Source organism: Carcharodon carcharias (genome assembly GCF_017639515.1).
Source record: "Carcharodon carcharias isolate sCarCar2 chromosome 19 unlocalized genomic scaffold, sCarCar2.pri SUPER_19_unloc_7, whole genome shotgun sequence".
Lineage (NCBI taxonomy): Eukaryota > Metazoa > Chordata > Chondrichthyes > Lamniformes > Lamnidae > Carcharodon > Carcharodon carcharias.
In genome coordinates this window covers 80,584-97,592 of record NW_024470571.1, presented here as the reverse complement: position 1 = coordinate 97,592, position 17,009 = coordinate 80,584, and the positions used below count along the sequence as shown (strand labels likewise).

Genomic DNA, 17,009 nt, shown 5'->3' with positions numbered 1-17,009 from the left:
GACTCTTAACTGCCCTCCGAAGTGGCCTAGCTAGCCACTCAGTTCAAGGGCAATTAGGGATGGGCAACAAATGCTGACCAAAGCTAGAATTAGAGAAGCACAGTGATCTCAGGGGATTGTAGCACCGGAGATGGTTCAAGAGATAGGTGAGGCTATGGAGGGATGTGGAAGCAAGGTTGAGAATTCTAGAATCGAGGTGTAGCTGGACAGGATCCAGGTCAGTAAGTTCATCACCTTGTCCGCTGGTAACTGCACAAGTTATGGGCTGGCAGGTCTCCCTCAGATCCAAAAGTTCGTAGATTGTACCTAAATGGCTCTCTCTCTCTGGATTGCAAGGGTTGTAAGATGAAACGTGTCTTGCTAACCTGAGCCCTTTTCCTCATATATGCAAACCTGGACCATTGAAGTATTCACTATTTGCCACCGCCACACCGAGAATAGCGTGGTCACTGATGATAATTTCACTTGCTATTCCTCAGGCTGTACTGCACCTGACTAACCTGTCCCTGGGTGAGGAAATGAGTTCCTTTACCCAACGCTTCGCGCCCTTCAGCTGAGCAAATTCACCAAATATGTAAGGTTTGGTCAGAAAATGTGGCGTGTTCAGTTTGTCACTTATACTGCTGATGCACTCGATCTACAGACAGGGAACTAGGGCTGCTCCACAGAGAGTGATCAGCCACGTGGACAGTTAGCCTGTCTGGTCAGATATGTTGAGGGGAGAATTCAACCTGGAATACCAGGAGAGCTATATCGATCCATGAGGCTTGCATAGTCCTGCGAAATGGGCAGCTCTGATCTGATTCACTGTATCATCAGAAAGAACAAATATTAGGGCCCTTATGGTCTCTGGATGCAAGTGACAGGATTCTGTCCCTACACAACTCCTCCCACATTGTACTAATCCAGGCTGTCCCACAATGGCCACAGCTGGCAAACAGATAGACATCATAGGACTGTACAGGATTGGAAAAACCCACCGCATAACCTGACCAAAATTAAATTTCAAAAAATCATCTATACCTCTGTTTATCTCTTGCCCCCTGCCTCATGATCTTTCCCCTATCTTGGCTTCTCTCCCTCTTTCTCTCCCTTCTTGCCTCTCACTTTCTCCCTTCTTGCCTCTCACTTTCTCCCTTCTTCCCCCTGACTTTCTCCTTTCTTCGCTCTTCCCTTCCTCCCTCGTGCTCTCTCCTTCATCGCTCTTTCCCTCCCCCTCTCTCTCACACTCGCTTCCTCTCTTCCTCCGTCTCCTCCTTGCTCTCTCCCTCTTCATCCCTTACTCCCTCCCTCCCTTTCGTTCTCACCCTCCCTCCCTCTCATTCTCTACCTCCCTCTCTCTTATTCTCTGCTTCCTTTCCTCCCTCTTGTTCTCTCCTTCTCATTCCCTCTTTCTCATTCCCTCATCATCACTCCATCTTGCTCCCTCTTACTTGCTTTGTCCCCCTCCCTCTCTGCCTTGTGTACTTTCTCCCTCGCACTTTCCCCCTCACACATTCTCCCCCTCGCCTGCTTTCTCGATCTCCTTTTGTCCAGTTTCTGTATCTAACCTGTTCTCTCTCAAATTTTTGCCACTCTTTGCCCCCTGGCTCCTTAGCTTTATTGCTCTTTCCGCTGAGCAGCTGAACCTAAGTTGTCGAGATTCTCTTTGGAGCTTCTGTGCAATGGCTGATTTTTGTTGATCAGTGTACCCAATTGATTCTCGTGAGTGAAATCATATATTTTTATTAATAAATACATGAAGCAATTTTCTGACAATGTTGGGATAGCTTAATGTATAGCACTGGTTTGAATTAACTTCCTTGGTGTGTGAAAGGTCCTATGTGATTGTGAATTGTTCACACTTTTTAACATTGTAGTGAAGCTTGTGAATCTACAGAGTGATTCCTGTACAATAAAGGATTTTTTCAAGTGAAGCCTGGATCTGTGGTTTTGTGTCGAATCCTTCTTCTGGTCATGGTGTTGGATGGCTGCCTATGGGCAATGGCTGGCCATTGTAGTTATAGGGTAACCCCCAGTGCTAAATGGAGAGCTGCATGAATTAACCATTGGATAGTTCGTCCAACAAGACAGTCCTCTAGAGTGGGGAAATGTAGCATCCTCATTGCTTTGTGGTGTTGTGCAAAGCAAAATTGCATTGTTTGGGTTAAAATAAGCCTGAACATAATTGCTGAAAAATGCCTGGTTTAGCATCATCTATAATGCGCTTCCTCCCAGACAGTGGCATAGTGGTAACGCCACTGGACTAGTAACCCAGAGGCCCAGGCTAATGCCCAGGCCAGGGGTCCAAATCCCACCACGGCAGCTGGTGCAATTTCAATTCAATTGATAAAATCTAAAATTGAAAGCTAGACTCAGTAATAGTGACCATGAAACCGGCATCAATTGTCATAACACATCTGGTTCACTCATGTCCTTTAGGGAAGAAAATCTGGCTTACATGTGACTCCAGACCAGCAGTAATATGGTTGATTCTTAACTGCCCTCTGAAATGGCTTAGCACGCCACTCAGTTCAAGGGCAATTAGGGAAGGGCAATAAATGTTGGCCTTGCCAGCGACACCTACATCCCATGAAAGAATAAATGAACTATTTCCATTTTAATGCTTGAAATTTAATGTGACCGCAGACGGCAACAAAAACTTAAAAGCAACAAAGCAGCAAAGTAACATTCTATATATAATTATTAAAGTTTACATATTATAGATTAACATATAATACATCTATAAATATGAAAACCTGTGATGGAAATTGCAGACCCTCGGTGACTGATCGCTAAATCTGTGTCCACTTCCAATGTCACCACTCCGGGCAACCTCTGATGTATTTACGTAGAGGCATAGTTACAGCACTGTCACAGCCACAGTGAGCCAACACCAGGAGTTTATCCTGTGATTGGTTACTCCCCAGTATCAGGAGGGGGCTGGAGAATCACATGATTTTATTTCTCACAGCCTCATTCGCTGTCTCTATGACTCCAGTTGGGGTCGCGAACCAGAGTTTGGAAAGATCTTGCTGTAGTATAGTTCCACCTGCTGAAAGGCTGGGAAAGCACAAAGAAAGGAATGGCACAGAAAAGACACAACAGTCAATTTCCTCACTGGTTCAGCATTGAAAACCGCATTGGTGTTTTTTTTTCCATCCCAGTGAAGAAATTGATGGAGGAAAAGTGGTTCCAGTACTTAGGACCTTGGAAAGCATGTTCCCCCAGGTTCCCTCTCAATCTTGGCATCAATGTGCTATGGTCTCACCAAGTTGGCACTTGCCTTGTCGACAGGCGGCAGTCTGAGAGGCAGTGACACTGCAGACGGGGTTTCCTGGATTTACACAATTACTGCACTCCGGGTAAATTATAGATTTGGGTATGAAACTCAAAAGCAGTGAGGGAAGGCGTAGAGGTTTGAAAATAAGTTTTAAAAAAAAATTAGGAAGGCAAAAAGGAACAAGAAGGGGAAATTTTAGAAGAATATAAATAGACATAGTGAAGTATTCTGTAAGACACATCAATAACAAAAGAAAACATTTGGATCGGTATATGGCCACCGAGGGATACACATGATAAACTCACAGGATAATTCAAATATTTTGCCTCCATACTCTCCCACTAGCCCCACACGGTCGGTGAAGAGGCATACAAGGATGCATCATGGGATCACACAGACTTGGTCTGTTGTATCAGTTGAGGATATAAGTTTTAAAAGTGTTTGCAGTAAAAGAAGACTAGAATGGAGGTAAAAGGGAATATGACCTTTTGGCTAGGCCAGGAAGTTGATGATTAGCCCATGGGTCAGTCCATTGTAAGCTAAAGGAATTTGACCTTTGGGACAGGGTAAAATAAGCTGAAAAACGATCTATGAGTTACACAATAATGAATTAATTACTTGGCCTCAGGGTCAAGCTAAGATATGCAGTTAACTGGGCACTGCAGTGAAACATCAAGATTAATAAGCAAAGTTCATGTTTTGAAAGAAACCGTGGACATCGTTTGTGCCTAAGGTCAAGTCATTCCGTGATTGTCCTAAAAATCCCTCTGTAATTGCAAATGTACCAAACAGGTCAATTTGTGTTTGTGTTGTAAAACTCATTTGTAATCATGGATGTAACAAACTACATGTACAAGATAAGAACATTGTGAGTTAATGATGAGGTATCCCATTGATGGTACTAATATTTGACAGACGCTGTGTAATTTCAAATTGCCTTTTTAGAGCATTCTGAGACAGCATTTCCCCTGTGTGCATACTTGTACTGAATAAAACTGCTGCTTGTTTTCATCTAAAGCTGACTGTGTTGAGTGTCTTTCAGATACCCCACAACAACGGGCATGGCATTAGAAGAGCTCAAAAGAGAGATAAAGACATTTACAGTGGAATAGAATGAAATAGTGAATTAATTAAACCATTGGAGGATAAAAAACCGTGGTTCACACATTGCATCTACAGATATTTAAAGAAGACAGGGAAGACAGCAGATGCACTACAGTATTGCATAAATTTATAACAATTCATAAGAAAATGAATAGTGCTGGCTCACTGTCACCTGGTCAAAATCCTGGAACTCCCCTCCTAACAGCACTGTGGGTGCACCTACACCACACGGACTGCAGCAGGTAAAGAGGGCAGCTCACCTTATGTGATTAGATAAATGAGAATGGGACCAGGTGTGAACCCAGCTGGATTACAGTGGAGAGGTTTCGGAGGATGGGGTGGTCATCAAAAGCTGTAGACAGGTGGAGAAGGGGGGGAGGGAAAGTTTACCTTTGTGACAATCATATAGTGTTTGACCTTTTTTATTCGTTCATGGGATGTGGGTGTCGCTGGCTAGGCCAGCATTTATGGCCCAACTCTAATTTGCCCTTGTTCAGAGGACATTTCAGAATCAACCACATTGCTGTGGGTCTGGAGTCACATGTAGGGCAGACCAGGTAAGGACGGCAGATTTCCTTCCCTAAAAAGACATTAGTGAACCAGATGGGTTTTTACAACAATCGACAATGGTTTTGTGGTCATCATCAGACTTTTAATTCCAGATTTTTATTGAATTAGTTCTTGGGGCGAAAGGAACCAAAGGATATGGGGAGAAAGCGGGAGCAGTCTATTGAGTTGGATGATCAGCCATGATCATAATGAATGGCGGAGCAGGCTCGAAGGGCCAAATGGCCTACTCCTGCTCCTAGTATCTATATTTCTATGTCTCACAGTTAGTGTGTTAGATGTGGAATATTCTAATGCATCAGATTAGGAACCTATGGTTCAAAATGGCACAGTTTAAGAGGAGCAGCATCTTTACCCTCTTCTTGTATTCCAGGATAGAAAAAAGGGAAGAGTTTCTCAGTGAATGTGTCAGTGAAAGTGTGGAGATTGGACATGTCATCAGCATTGTAAAAGGTCAACTGTCCTCCCTCATAGTCCAGGTAAACTCTGACGGTCCTGGGGTTTACACTTGGGGTCAGGATGACTGATGGGTTTTCAAAAGCTTTATATTCATCCCTGTTTCTCTGCAGAAGCCAGTAACCATATTTCGGATCAACTGTTATTCTTCCTTTCCTACTGGCTGATCTTGTCACCACACCCAATGCCCACACAGTCTTGTCTCCGACCTCCACCTCCCAGTAGTGTTTCCCTGATGAGAATGCTTGTGACCCCAGAACACATTCAACCAAGTCAAATCTCTCCGGATTATCAGGAACCTGTAACACTTTGTTACTGAATCTCACACTGGTCCAGTCATCAGACAGGACAAGTTTACAATGCGCTGTGTTTGGGTCCAGGGTCAGTGAGACTGGAACTGTGGAAAATAAAAAAGATTACATGTTAAATATTTTAAAAAAAGAGGAAGGTGCATGGATGTCTGTAAAATTGGAATCAGCATCCAGCCTATAATTTCTCTATTAGTAAATATTGTGGTGTACAATTAGATATATTCCCAGACTACAGTGTGTACAGTGAACAGATATTACAGACTTACAGTGTACAGTTAGATATATTCCCAGACTCGTGTACAGTGAACAGATATTATAGACTGTGTACAGTTAGATATATTCCCAGACTCGTGTGTACAGTGAACAGATATTACAGACTGTGTACAGTGTACCGTTAGATATATTCCCAGACTCCAATGTGTACAGTGAACAGATATTACAGACTTACAGCGTACAGTTAGATATATTCCCAGACTCCAATGTGTACAGTGAATAGATATTACAGACTGGGTACAGTGTACAATGATATATTCCCAGACTCCAATGTGTACAGTGAACAGATATTATAGACTGTGTACAGTTAGATATATTCCCAGACTCGTGTGTACAGTGAACAGATATTACAGACTGTGTACAGTGTACAGTTAGATATATTCCCAGACTCCAATGTGTACAGTGAACAGATATTACAGTCTAGATTCAGTGTACAGTTAGATATAAGACCAGAATCCAGTTCCCACTAGAAAGTCTGATAGTCTGGATATCAAATGAATGCTGTCTTGACCCCCTCAATTTTGACTCCCTTTAGCTGAGGTCCCACATGAAGTACAGCCCCTTGAGTGTGGTCCTAAATGCTGCTGTGCCAGTGACCTGTACCCAGTAACAGGAAGCACCTTTAGGAGAAGCGGGAAAAGATCAGGAAACTCTACAGAAGGTGGACACAAAGCTGTGGAATTTCTTACCTGGCGAGATGATCTGTTTCATTTTCTTCCACACTGTGTAGAGTAACGGGCCTTGAAATCCTGTGTATTTCGATCTTTGAAGCTCCAGTGCTGTCTTCATCTGGATCTTAGATTTTCTTGCTGTCTGCTTCACCCCAAACATTCTCAGCATGTCCCACTTCCTCGTCTTTAACCCATAGCTGTTTAAATGGAATTGATATAATCACTCACTGCTGGATATAAACTGTGTTCACACTGTAAAACCATGTGTGAGTTTGAATTAGATACTCACCTTTCTCCCAATCTTTTCAGCTCCTGCAGGACAGAGAATCAGAAATAATTTAATAAATGCACAGTGCTGATTTAACTGCATTTTTTAACAATGTACAATTAGTGATTTTAGGAAAACAGGAATGGGTCTGGGCGGACTTTTCATTGATGGTTTCCAGTCATGTGATACCACATAATTCAACCCTGTAAGATTTTAATAACATTAAATTCTGAGGGTTTTATAATGTTTGAAACAATATTTATGGAGTTTTACCTTAACTACCTTTTAAATAGTCCAGTTTGAATCTTTACCTTCTGATCAAGGCAATTGAACGGTCAAAAATAGCCTGAGAACAGGAAAAAAATTGGTCGTTAGAAACTGTCCTCCTTGATAAGCTGAAGGATCCAAAGAATTTAGGTTGAAGCAATTCTATCTGTCCTACATTCACTATATACATGTCAGCTCTGTCAGCTTTAATGAAATAAGCAAAAGGTTTTGAACTTAATAATTTAAACGGCTGGTTTATCTTGGGGCAGAATTTTCACCTTGTCAGGCGCCTGACCCAAACAAGTGCAAAATGACGCGTGATGACATTGGGCGAATGTCCTGATGTCAACACGCACTCACGCAGTATTTTGTTCAGTGGGAGTGTGCAGGAGTCGGAGCCGCGCCTGCCATGAACTAAGAGGCGAGTTAAGGCCCTTGACATCTCAATTGTTGGCGATTTAACATTGACCATGTGATTTCTCACCTGTCGCAAGTGCAAAATGGGCAGGCGGACAGGCCACAATTTGCAAAAGCTTATCCACAGGCCGGATTAGAAGGTTCAGCAGCATTGTCAATGTGAGTAGTGAGGAGTTTTGGAAATAGTTTGCTGCTGGTTGCTTATTTGAACTAGACAGCTTCATCTCAGTTCTGTGCATTTCCAGGCTTCGTTTCAGGGCTCACTGGTGTCTTCCAGGCCCCCAGAGGATTCAGACTGTGTGGGTCCTTCCAGGTAACGGACAGCCTTCCCTTACCCTGGGAATGGGGATTGTGCTCCGCTGGTGGACCTCCTCCTCTGAGGAGAGGGGCTGTAAGCAGAGGAGGCCACATGTCCCAATGCAGCTTCCAGGGGAGGGACCTATGGGCAGAGAGGCACAGGTAATCCAAGGCAGAAGGGGCCGCAGAAGACGCCACTATCCTGCTGCCAGGGTATACAGGCAGCAATGCAGCTATCTCAATATGTCCAAGCTGCAATGCCGAAGGTGGCTCAGCCTCTCAAGGGAGACCATGACCTCCATTTGTCAGATGATCGGGCCTGAGATCAGATCCGACTGTGTGGGTGGACACCCCATGTCAGTGGCTCTGAAGGTCACATTGGCCTTTAACTTCTACGCCTCCGACTCTTTCCAGGGTCCGTGGGGGATCTTTGTGGAGTCTCCCAATCAGCTGTCCACAGTTGTGTCAAGCTGGTGACAGACGCTCTGTTCAGGCAGGTATTGACTTTCATTCACTACCGCATAGACGTGGCCAACCAGGCAGAGCGAGCCAGAGGCTTCGCTGTTATTGCTGGCTTCCCCTGCATCCCGGGTGCAATCAACTGCACGCATGTGGCCATCAAGGCTCCAATGGATCAGCCGGGAGCCTTCATCAACAGGAAGGGATTCCACTCCATGAACATGCAGATAGTGTGTGATCACAAGGTGCAGATTCTGCAAGTCTGTGCAAGGTACCCAGGCAGCTCCCATGACGCTTACATCCTGAGACACTCTCAGGTGCCAGGGCTCTTCAGTGCTCCGGCCTGACTGGATGGATGGCTGCTGGGTGACAAGGGCTATCCCTTGAAAAGATGGCTCATGATGCCTCTCTGCCACCAAAGAAAAGAGGCAGAGAAGCATTACAATACAAGTCGTTCCTCCACATGGGAAGTGGTAGAGAGAACCATAGGTTGTCTCAGGATGTGCTTCTGATCCCTGGACCATCCAGGAGGCACACTGCAATACCTCCCAGATCGTGTGTAACTGATACTGGTTATTTGCTGCGCTCTCCACAATCTGGTACGGCCTAGGGGGGACCAACCGAGGAAGAGGATGTCGACTGAGCTGCACAGGCCACAAATCATGAGTCTGTAGTGAATCCAAAGGTGAGCAAGATGAGGAGAATGCTAAGGGCATGGAGCCAGATCTCGGTAACCTCCAGGGAGGCAGGGAAACCATGGATGCATTGATCCAACGCTCCTTCAGTTAGGCTACCAGATAAGAACTACCACCTCATGACAGAGCTGCTGCCTCAATCCTAGATCCCAACAACTACCATTTCCTCGGCCCCCAAGACACACTTAGTACCTGTGCAATGAAGTTTCCAGACACCCACATCCAGCATTACATACTGGCCTACCCTGCACATACAGAAAAAATGGAAGCATACTCAGGCAATAATACAAAATCAGATGTAATATCCTGTTGGCACTCACCGATTCTTGATGAATGGGCACCTAGCTGGGATACTGGGTGCCCCATCCATCTCCCACATTGGCACTGACCAGCGGAAGTCATTGCCACTGTGTGGGCTTGCAGGTCTGAGCACAACCCCGGGAACCTCTGATTCTGTTCCTGGAGCAGCTTCTCCATGAGAGTTGCCACACTCTCCATGGAGGAGGCACAGCGCTCGGCCATGAGGGTCAATGCAGTGCTCATGCTCCGCAGGAACTCCTCCACAACAGAGCCGTGGCACAAAGACCCTCATGGATCTCCGCCACATCCTCCCACAGACCCTGCTGAACATCCAGCATCTGCTGCCTATTGGACGACTCCAGAGGCCCATCATCTGTCTTCGACTGAGCATCGTCCTGGTCCCCGGCAGTCCCACCAACCGCCGGCGCCCTGGGCACTCTCTGCCTCCACCTGCACCTCAAAAGAGCGTGAAGTGTCCTCACCAAGGTATGTCGAGATACTAGCCGCTGATCTAATGCCCACTGAGGTGCTGGTATTTGTGCTGGTGCCTGGTTCAGAGAGTGGGTGTGACGCAGGTGCGTGGGGAGTATTGTGGTCCTCCAGGGTCAGGAGCGGCCCCTCAGGGTCCGGAAGCGAATGCCTGCTGGTGAACCTAAAAGGGAGAAGAAGGACATGTCATTAGTTAAAGTCATCACGCTGTCACTGTGCATGCCAGACACCCTGGTGAGACAACCGAGATCTGTATCATGGTGCCCTCGTTTTTCGATTATTAATGGGGACTCCAGGTTCGAGGCTCACATCAGTGAATAGACTGCACTAGAATGGTTGGACAAACTGAAACTCTCACCTCAGTGCACTGCACTCTTACCTTTGTCTGACACCCCAGCGCTGGTAACCAAGGTGCCTGGCGCCTCTCAAGCTCCAAGGCCTCCTGTTCATAGTGGGAGAGATTAGAAGGTGCGGGGGACCTCTGCCAGTCCACAACATCTCAATATTGTTATGGGATGTCTTCTCCTGAAAGGACAGAGGAGCATTGATTAGTTCACTCTCTGCCTGCAGCACAATTGCAGCTTGGCCAACCCCAGCTGAGGAACACCTTGCAGGGCACATCCCAGTCACAGCCCTCGAGCTGCAAGGCACTCAGTCCAAGCAGCCAGGGCTCACCCCCTTGGCCAGCTCTGGTATCATTGACAGTTGGCACTCAGACTGTAACACAACTGAGGTCCACGGAACCCAAAACACTTCTGCACACTGACCCATGTCAACACGGTACTCACCCTTCCTGAGTGCAGCAGGTCATTGAAGCGCTTCTGGCACTGCACCCAGGTGCGCCGCACCAAGTCATGGCTGCTCACTCGGGCTGCCACCTCCTCTCACACCCTCTTTATGAGGTGCAGTGGCCTCCACCTCCCATCTCTGGGGATAAGGATGTCCCTTCTCGCAGCCACCTCCTCAAGGAGGGCAGCGAGGCACTCAGCGGAGAAACGGGGGTGGTTCTTCTGACACACACTTCAACATCACTTCAGCAACAGAAGACAACATGGCCTGTGCTGTCAGCACTCAAATAAACTGAGGCCCTTGGGGGATAGGAAACATCCATACTGTCCCCATTGCTTTTTGTTAGGCACATCTAACATCCTGCTTAATAAACGTTACTTAATTCACGAATACTGGGTCATTTGAATCTTGTTAGGTCACTGCTCTACTGAGGAGCCTATTATTCCAAATTACAAATTTGGAACCTAGACATTTTAATTTAAACATTTTAAACCTCAACATCCCTCAAATTCTTGCACCTCCCTGAATATCCTCGACAGGGTTTCCTCCTGCTGAAGACTTTGACAACTCACTGACCAGTTCATTTTATTTCTGGTCCCTATTTCCTCATAAGCATATATCACTGACACACTGGCAGCAGTGTGTACCATCTACAAGATGCACTGCAGCAAATCATCAAGGCTCCTTCGACAGCACATTTCAAACCAGTGAACTGTAGCACCAGAAAGACAAGGGCAGCAGGTACATGGGAACATCAGCCCCTGCAAGTTTCCCTCCAAGCCATACACCATCCTGTTGGAACTATACTTTGATTCCTTTACTGTCACTGGGTGAAAATCCAGGAATTCTGTTCCTAACAGCACTGTGGGTGTTCCTACACCATTTGAACAGCAGCAGTTCGAGAGGGTGTCTCAACATCATCTTCTCAAGGGCAGTAGAGATGGGCAATGCTCATATTGAATGAAGGGATAAAATCAAAATAACTGGGGCTGTTTTCTCCTGAAAAAAGTCATTCTTAATATGGGGAGAACCCAGATGTGCACAGTATTCAAAGTGCAATCCAAACACGTTCAATACTGGTTTAAAGCTTCTCAGCTTGTAGATTCTCTCTTCTATTCAAGGTGGAAGTAAATGTACAAAATGATCACCACTTTCCCCATCCATGTATGTGTCTATGCGTGTGTATGTGTGTTTGTGTATGTGTGTGTGCATATCTGTGTGTCTGTGTGTGTGTGTGTATATATGTGTGTGTGTGTATGTGAGTCTGTGTGTGTGTGTGTACGTGTGTATGTGAGTCTGTGTGTGTGTGAATGTGTGTGTCTGTGTGTCCATAAATGTGAAAGAAAAATTGGGGAGAATGTAAATTTGATTCACCATTGCCCATTTTGCATTGTCTCCCAAGAGGAATTTCCACTTTGTGTGTGTGGCACCACTTACTGATGACCATCTATCCTCTGGTTTGTCTCCACTGGGCCCGATTTCCTGCTGGCCTTAACTTCCCTGAACTCCCCCCTCCCCATCCCCACCCCCTTCGATCTGGTTGAAATGATTTCTAATTGTTGCCTCAGTATTCCTCACATCCCCTCCTTGGTTTCACACCCATCTTTTCATTCTCATTCCTTTTCTGGACCTTTTACTCTGGTTCCAGTGGCAGCCAGTGTGAGGTGGTGACAGTGTGCAACTGTCTCAACTGACACTCCAAGCTCAATCTTGACTGATACCTGTCTGTCCTCAGTTATAATACATGTTGTGCCTTATTGTGATGGGGTTTTGAGTCCTGTCATAAGATGTTGTTTAAATAACACTAACAGCTTGGGGACGGGTTTATAAAGGGTCACCTTAAGAAAAGGGATATCATCTTGCTGCTCGATGTCTACACAAAGGTTCAATATCTTTTCCTCAAGTGACGTCAGTTCCTCTTCAATTCTTTTCAGGTTCTCCTCCATTGGTCGCAGATCTTCCTCCTTTTGTCTCCTCAGCTCTTTGATTAAATCTTTCTCTTTCTCTTCAAGATATTGATGGATTTTAGCAAACTGTGCAGAGATGTCTTGTTCCAGGGATCCAGTGAATTCCTAAGATAGTGAGAGAGATCATTTAAACAGTGGATTGTTAAAGGGTTGCAGTATTTAAAGGGAACAGAAGTAATACTCACTTCCAGTTCGGAAATCTTCCTCGCCTGCTGCTGTTTTAATTCACTGATATCTTTCTTTTCATTCTCCATGGAATCCAACGATGATTTCAGCTGGTCCTAAAAATGGAATCAGACCTCACCATGATCCATTGTAATGTTTGCTGTTATATCACACACTGTGGGACTGGTGTTCAGGGAATGTTACATGTGGCACTAGTGTGTACCCCTTTATAAAAGGCAGAGTGAAAAATATTCAATTGACAGGTACAGCTTCAAACCAACAAAGGTTGATGGGATAGAAAATAGATGATTGGGCTATGTTACTGGACTCGTAATCCAGAGGTCTGGACCAAACAGGCAGAGCCATCAGTTCAAATCCCATCACAGGGGTATGAATATTATTTTGTGTCATTTGAGATTCTCATTAGAAAATTAAAAGTTTATTTGACACGTCCAACTTTAAAAATCAATGATACCTAGCTGATATTGAGGGAATCTTGGTGTGATGGTGCGATAAATCAGTAATGCTGAATGCAAAAGCCAAAGTCAACAGTTTCCTTGCTTTCTGACCAAGGCCCATGAGCTGGAGCAGCTCAGATGCAGTAATGGGACTGTTGAGTATATAAAATTAGAACATTTTTACAAAGTATTTCAAAATACATTTGTTCACATTTACACCACGATACGCTGTTCTATAATTGGTCATCTTTAATGATTATATATTTAATGTTTCGTAGCTGTTTTGTTATTGCTGACGCCTGAGTTAATATTTGAAGTGTTAAAATTGGGTCAGATCGGAAGCTAGTTCGAGAGGCACTGCCGGAGCAGATTAGTTCCCAAACTGGTAACAAATTCTCTCTCAGATTCCTCACTGCCGAAATCTCAGTATTGAGCTGAAAGTAATCAACTAGAGAACTGAGCACATTTGTCCATTAACTTCAAACAGCCCTAGTTACAGCCCAATCGGCTAACTCACTGGCTCCCCTTACCTTGTACGTTCGAACTGCCTTCTGTATCGGCAGGAACCTGTGGTCTGAATGTGCGGGAGAATCGACACATTCGGCACAGATCAGAATCTCCTCCTCCTCACAGAACAGCATCAGCTTCTCCCCGTGTTCCTCACAGTGAGACTGCTCCCTCTCTGTGTCCTCATTCAGCCTCTTCCCGTGTTCCTCACAGGGAGACAGACTCTCCTCCACCTTCAGCTGTCGAACTTTCTCAACGAGATTGGCCAACACCCTGTTGCTGCTGAAACTTCTCTGAGGGAAAACCACTTGACATTCCGGACAGGACACAGCCTGACTCTGCTTTCCCCAACACTTCTGGATACAGGATTTACAGAAGTTGTGATCACAGTCCAGCCGCACCGGCTCCACAAACAGAGCCAGGCAGATGGAGCAGGTTAAATCCTCGGCCAGGGTTAAGAAGTGTTTACTGGCAGCCATCTCCGTCACTGTTCCTTATCCTATTTTTCACTTTACTTTCAGTTTCATTTCTCCCAGATGAAACTCACTTCACATTCTGTCCTCTTGGAGTATTTTTAGTAATGTTTCTTTAAACGGAAAATATATAAAACACAACGGCACCGAAATTCTTGAAATTGGAGTCGTAGATTGAAGATGAAAACCTGACCTAATACATGTGAAAGAGACGCACAACAAATCGCACTGATAACCCCTCATTGCCGACTGCAGATAGTCACAGAGATGACAGCATAGAAAAAGGCCCTTCGGCCCATTGAGTCTGCGCCGGTCAAACAAGTACCAAACTATTCTAATAAAAACAAAAAAACTGCGGATGCTGGAAATCCAAAACAAAAACAGAATTACCTGGAAAAATTCAGCAGCTCTGGCAGTATCGGCGGAGAAGAAAAGAGTTGACGTTTCGAGTCCTCATGACCCTTCGACAGAACTTGAGTTCGAGTCCAAGAAAGAGTTGAAATATAAGCTGGTTTAAGGTGTGTGTGGGGGGGGGGGGGGGCAGAGAGAGAGAGAGAGAGAGAGGTGGAGTGGGGGTGTGGTTGTAGGGACAAACAAGCAGTGATAGAAGCAGATCATCAAAAGATGTCAACAACAATAATACAAAAGAATACATAGGTGTTAAAGTTAAAGTTGGTGATATTATCTAAACGAATGTGCTAATTAAGAATGGATGGTAGGTGAGTGCCCTACCATCCATTCTTAATTAGCACATTCTTTTAGATAATATCACCAACTTTAACTTTAACACCTATGTGTTCTTTTGTATTATTGTTGTTGACATCTTTTGATGATCTGCTTCTATCACTGCTTGTTTGGCCCTACAACCACACCCCCACTCCACCTCTCTCTCTCTCTGCCCCCCACACACACACCTTAAACCAGCTTATATTTCAACTCTTTCTTGGACTCGAACTCAAGTTCTGTCAAAGGGTCATGAGGACTCGAAACGTCAACTCTTTTCTTCTCCGCTGATGCTGCCAGACCTGCTGAGTTTTTCCAGGTAATTCTGTTTTTGTTTTTGTTTTACCTAACTATTCTAATCCCATTTTCCAGCACTAGGCCCATAGCCTTGTATGCCATGGCATCACAAGTGCACATCCAAATACTTCTTAAATGTTATGAGGTTCTTTGCCTCTACCACTCTTTCAGGCAGTGATTCCCACCACCCTCTGGGTGAAAAAATTCTTCCTCATATCCCCTCTTAACCTTAAATCAATGCCCCCCTGGTTATTGATCCCTCCATCGAGGGGAAAAGTTCCTTCCTGTCTACCCTAACTATACTCCTCAATTTTATACAGCTCAGTCATGTCCCTCCTCAATCACCTCTGCTCCAAGGAAAATAACCCCTGTCTATCCAATCTCTCCTCATAACTAAAACTCTCCAGCCCAGGCAACATTTCTGGGAAATCTCCTCTGCACTCTCTCCAGTGCAATCACATCCTTTCTATAATGCAAATTCCAGAACTGCACACAATACTCTAGCTGTGGCCTAACCAGCAATTTATACAATTCCAGCATAACCTCCCTGCTCTTATATACTATGCCTCGTCTAATAAATGCATGTATCCCACATGCCTTCTTAACCACCTTATCTACCTGTCCCACTACCTTAAGGGACTGGTGGACATGCTCACCAAGGTCCCTCTGATCCTTGGAACTTCCCAGGGTCCTACCATACATTGTGTATTCCCATGCCTTGTCTGTCCTGCCCAAATGCATCACCTCAAACTTATCCAGATTAAATTCCATTTGCCACTAATCAGCCCATCTGACCAACCCCTCTATATCCTCCTGCAATCTAAGGCTATCCTCCTCACTATTTACCACCCCATCAATTTTCATGTCATCTGCGAATTTACTTATCAACCCTCCTACATTCAGGTCTAAATCCTTTATATATACCACAAACAGCAAAGGACCCAACACTGATCCCTGAGGAACCCCACAGGACACAGGCATCCAGTCACAAAAACACCCCTCGGCTTCCTGCCACTCAGCCAATTCTGGATCCAATTTGCCAAATTGCCTTAGATCCCAAGGGTACTTACCTTCATTATTGGCCTCCCATGCGGGACCTAATCTAAAGCTTTCCTTAAGTCCAAGTAGACTACGTCAAATGCATTGCCTTCATCTACACACCTGGTCACCTCTTCAAAAAATTTAGTCAAATTGGTCAGGCATGACCACCTCTTAACAAAGCAACGCTGACTGCCCTTGATTAATCCCTGCCTTTCCAAGTGTAGATTAATTCTGTCCCTTAGAATTCCAATAGTTTCCCCAACACTGAGGTCAGACTGACAGGCCTGTAATTCCCTGGTTTATCCCTTCCTCCCTTCTTGAACAATGGTACCACATTGGCAATCCTCCAGTCATCTGGCACCTCTCCCGTGGCCAGAGAGGTATTGAAAATTATGGCCAGTGCCTCTGCTATCTTCCCTTGCCTCACTCAACAGTCTGGATTACATTTCACCCAGGCCTGGAGATTTATCTATTTTTATCTAATTTTAAGCCCGCCATACCACTTAGAACCTCCTATTAGTGCAAATTTATTTAATTATGTCACAGTCCTTCTGCCTGATTTCCATACCCACGTCGTCCCTCTCACTTGTGAATACAGACACAAAGTATTCATTTAGAAGCCTACCTACGTCTTCCGGCTCCACACATAAATCACCACTATGGTCCTTAATCAGCCCTACTCTTTCCCTAGTTACCCTCTTACTCTTAATGTGCTTGTAAAATAACCTTGGATTTTCCTCTATTTTACCTGCC

At 45.0% G+C, this 17,009-nt stretch overlaps 1 protein-coding gene across 1 annotated transcript; it reads right to left on the bottom strand.

The window, feature by feature from the left end:
* Positions 1-5,062: 5,062 nt before the first annotated feature.
* On the bottom strand, positions 5,063-14,249 carry LOC121273431 (zinc-binding protein A33-like). Its single transcript, XM_041180613.1, has 6 exons — positions 13,746-14,249; positions 12,778-12,873; positions 12,464-12,697; positions 6,934-6,956; positions 6,663-6,841; positions 5,063-5,786 (listed from the first exon to the last, which is right to left on the bottom strand). Exons 1-6 carry the CDS (start codon positions 14,199-14,201, stop codon positions 5,245-5,247), a joined length of 1,530 nt encoding a protein of 509 aa, XP_041036547.1. The 5' UTR covers positions 14,202-14,249; the 3' UTR covers positions 5,063-5,244.
* Positions 14,250-17,009: the final 2,760 nt, after the last annotated feature.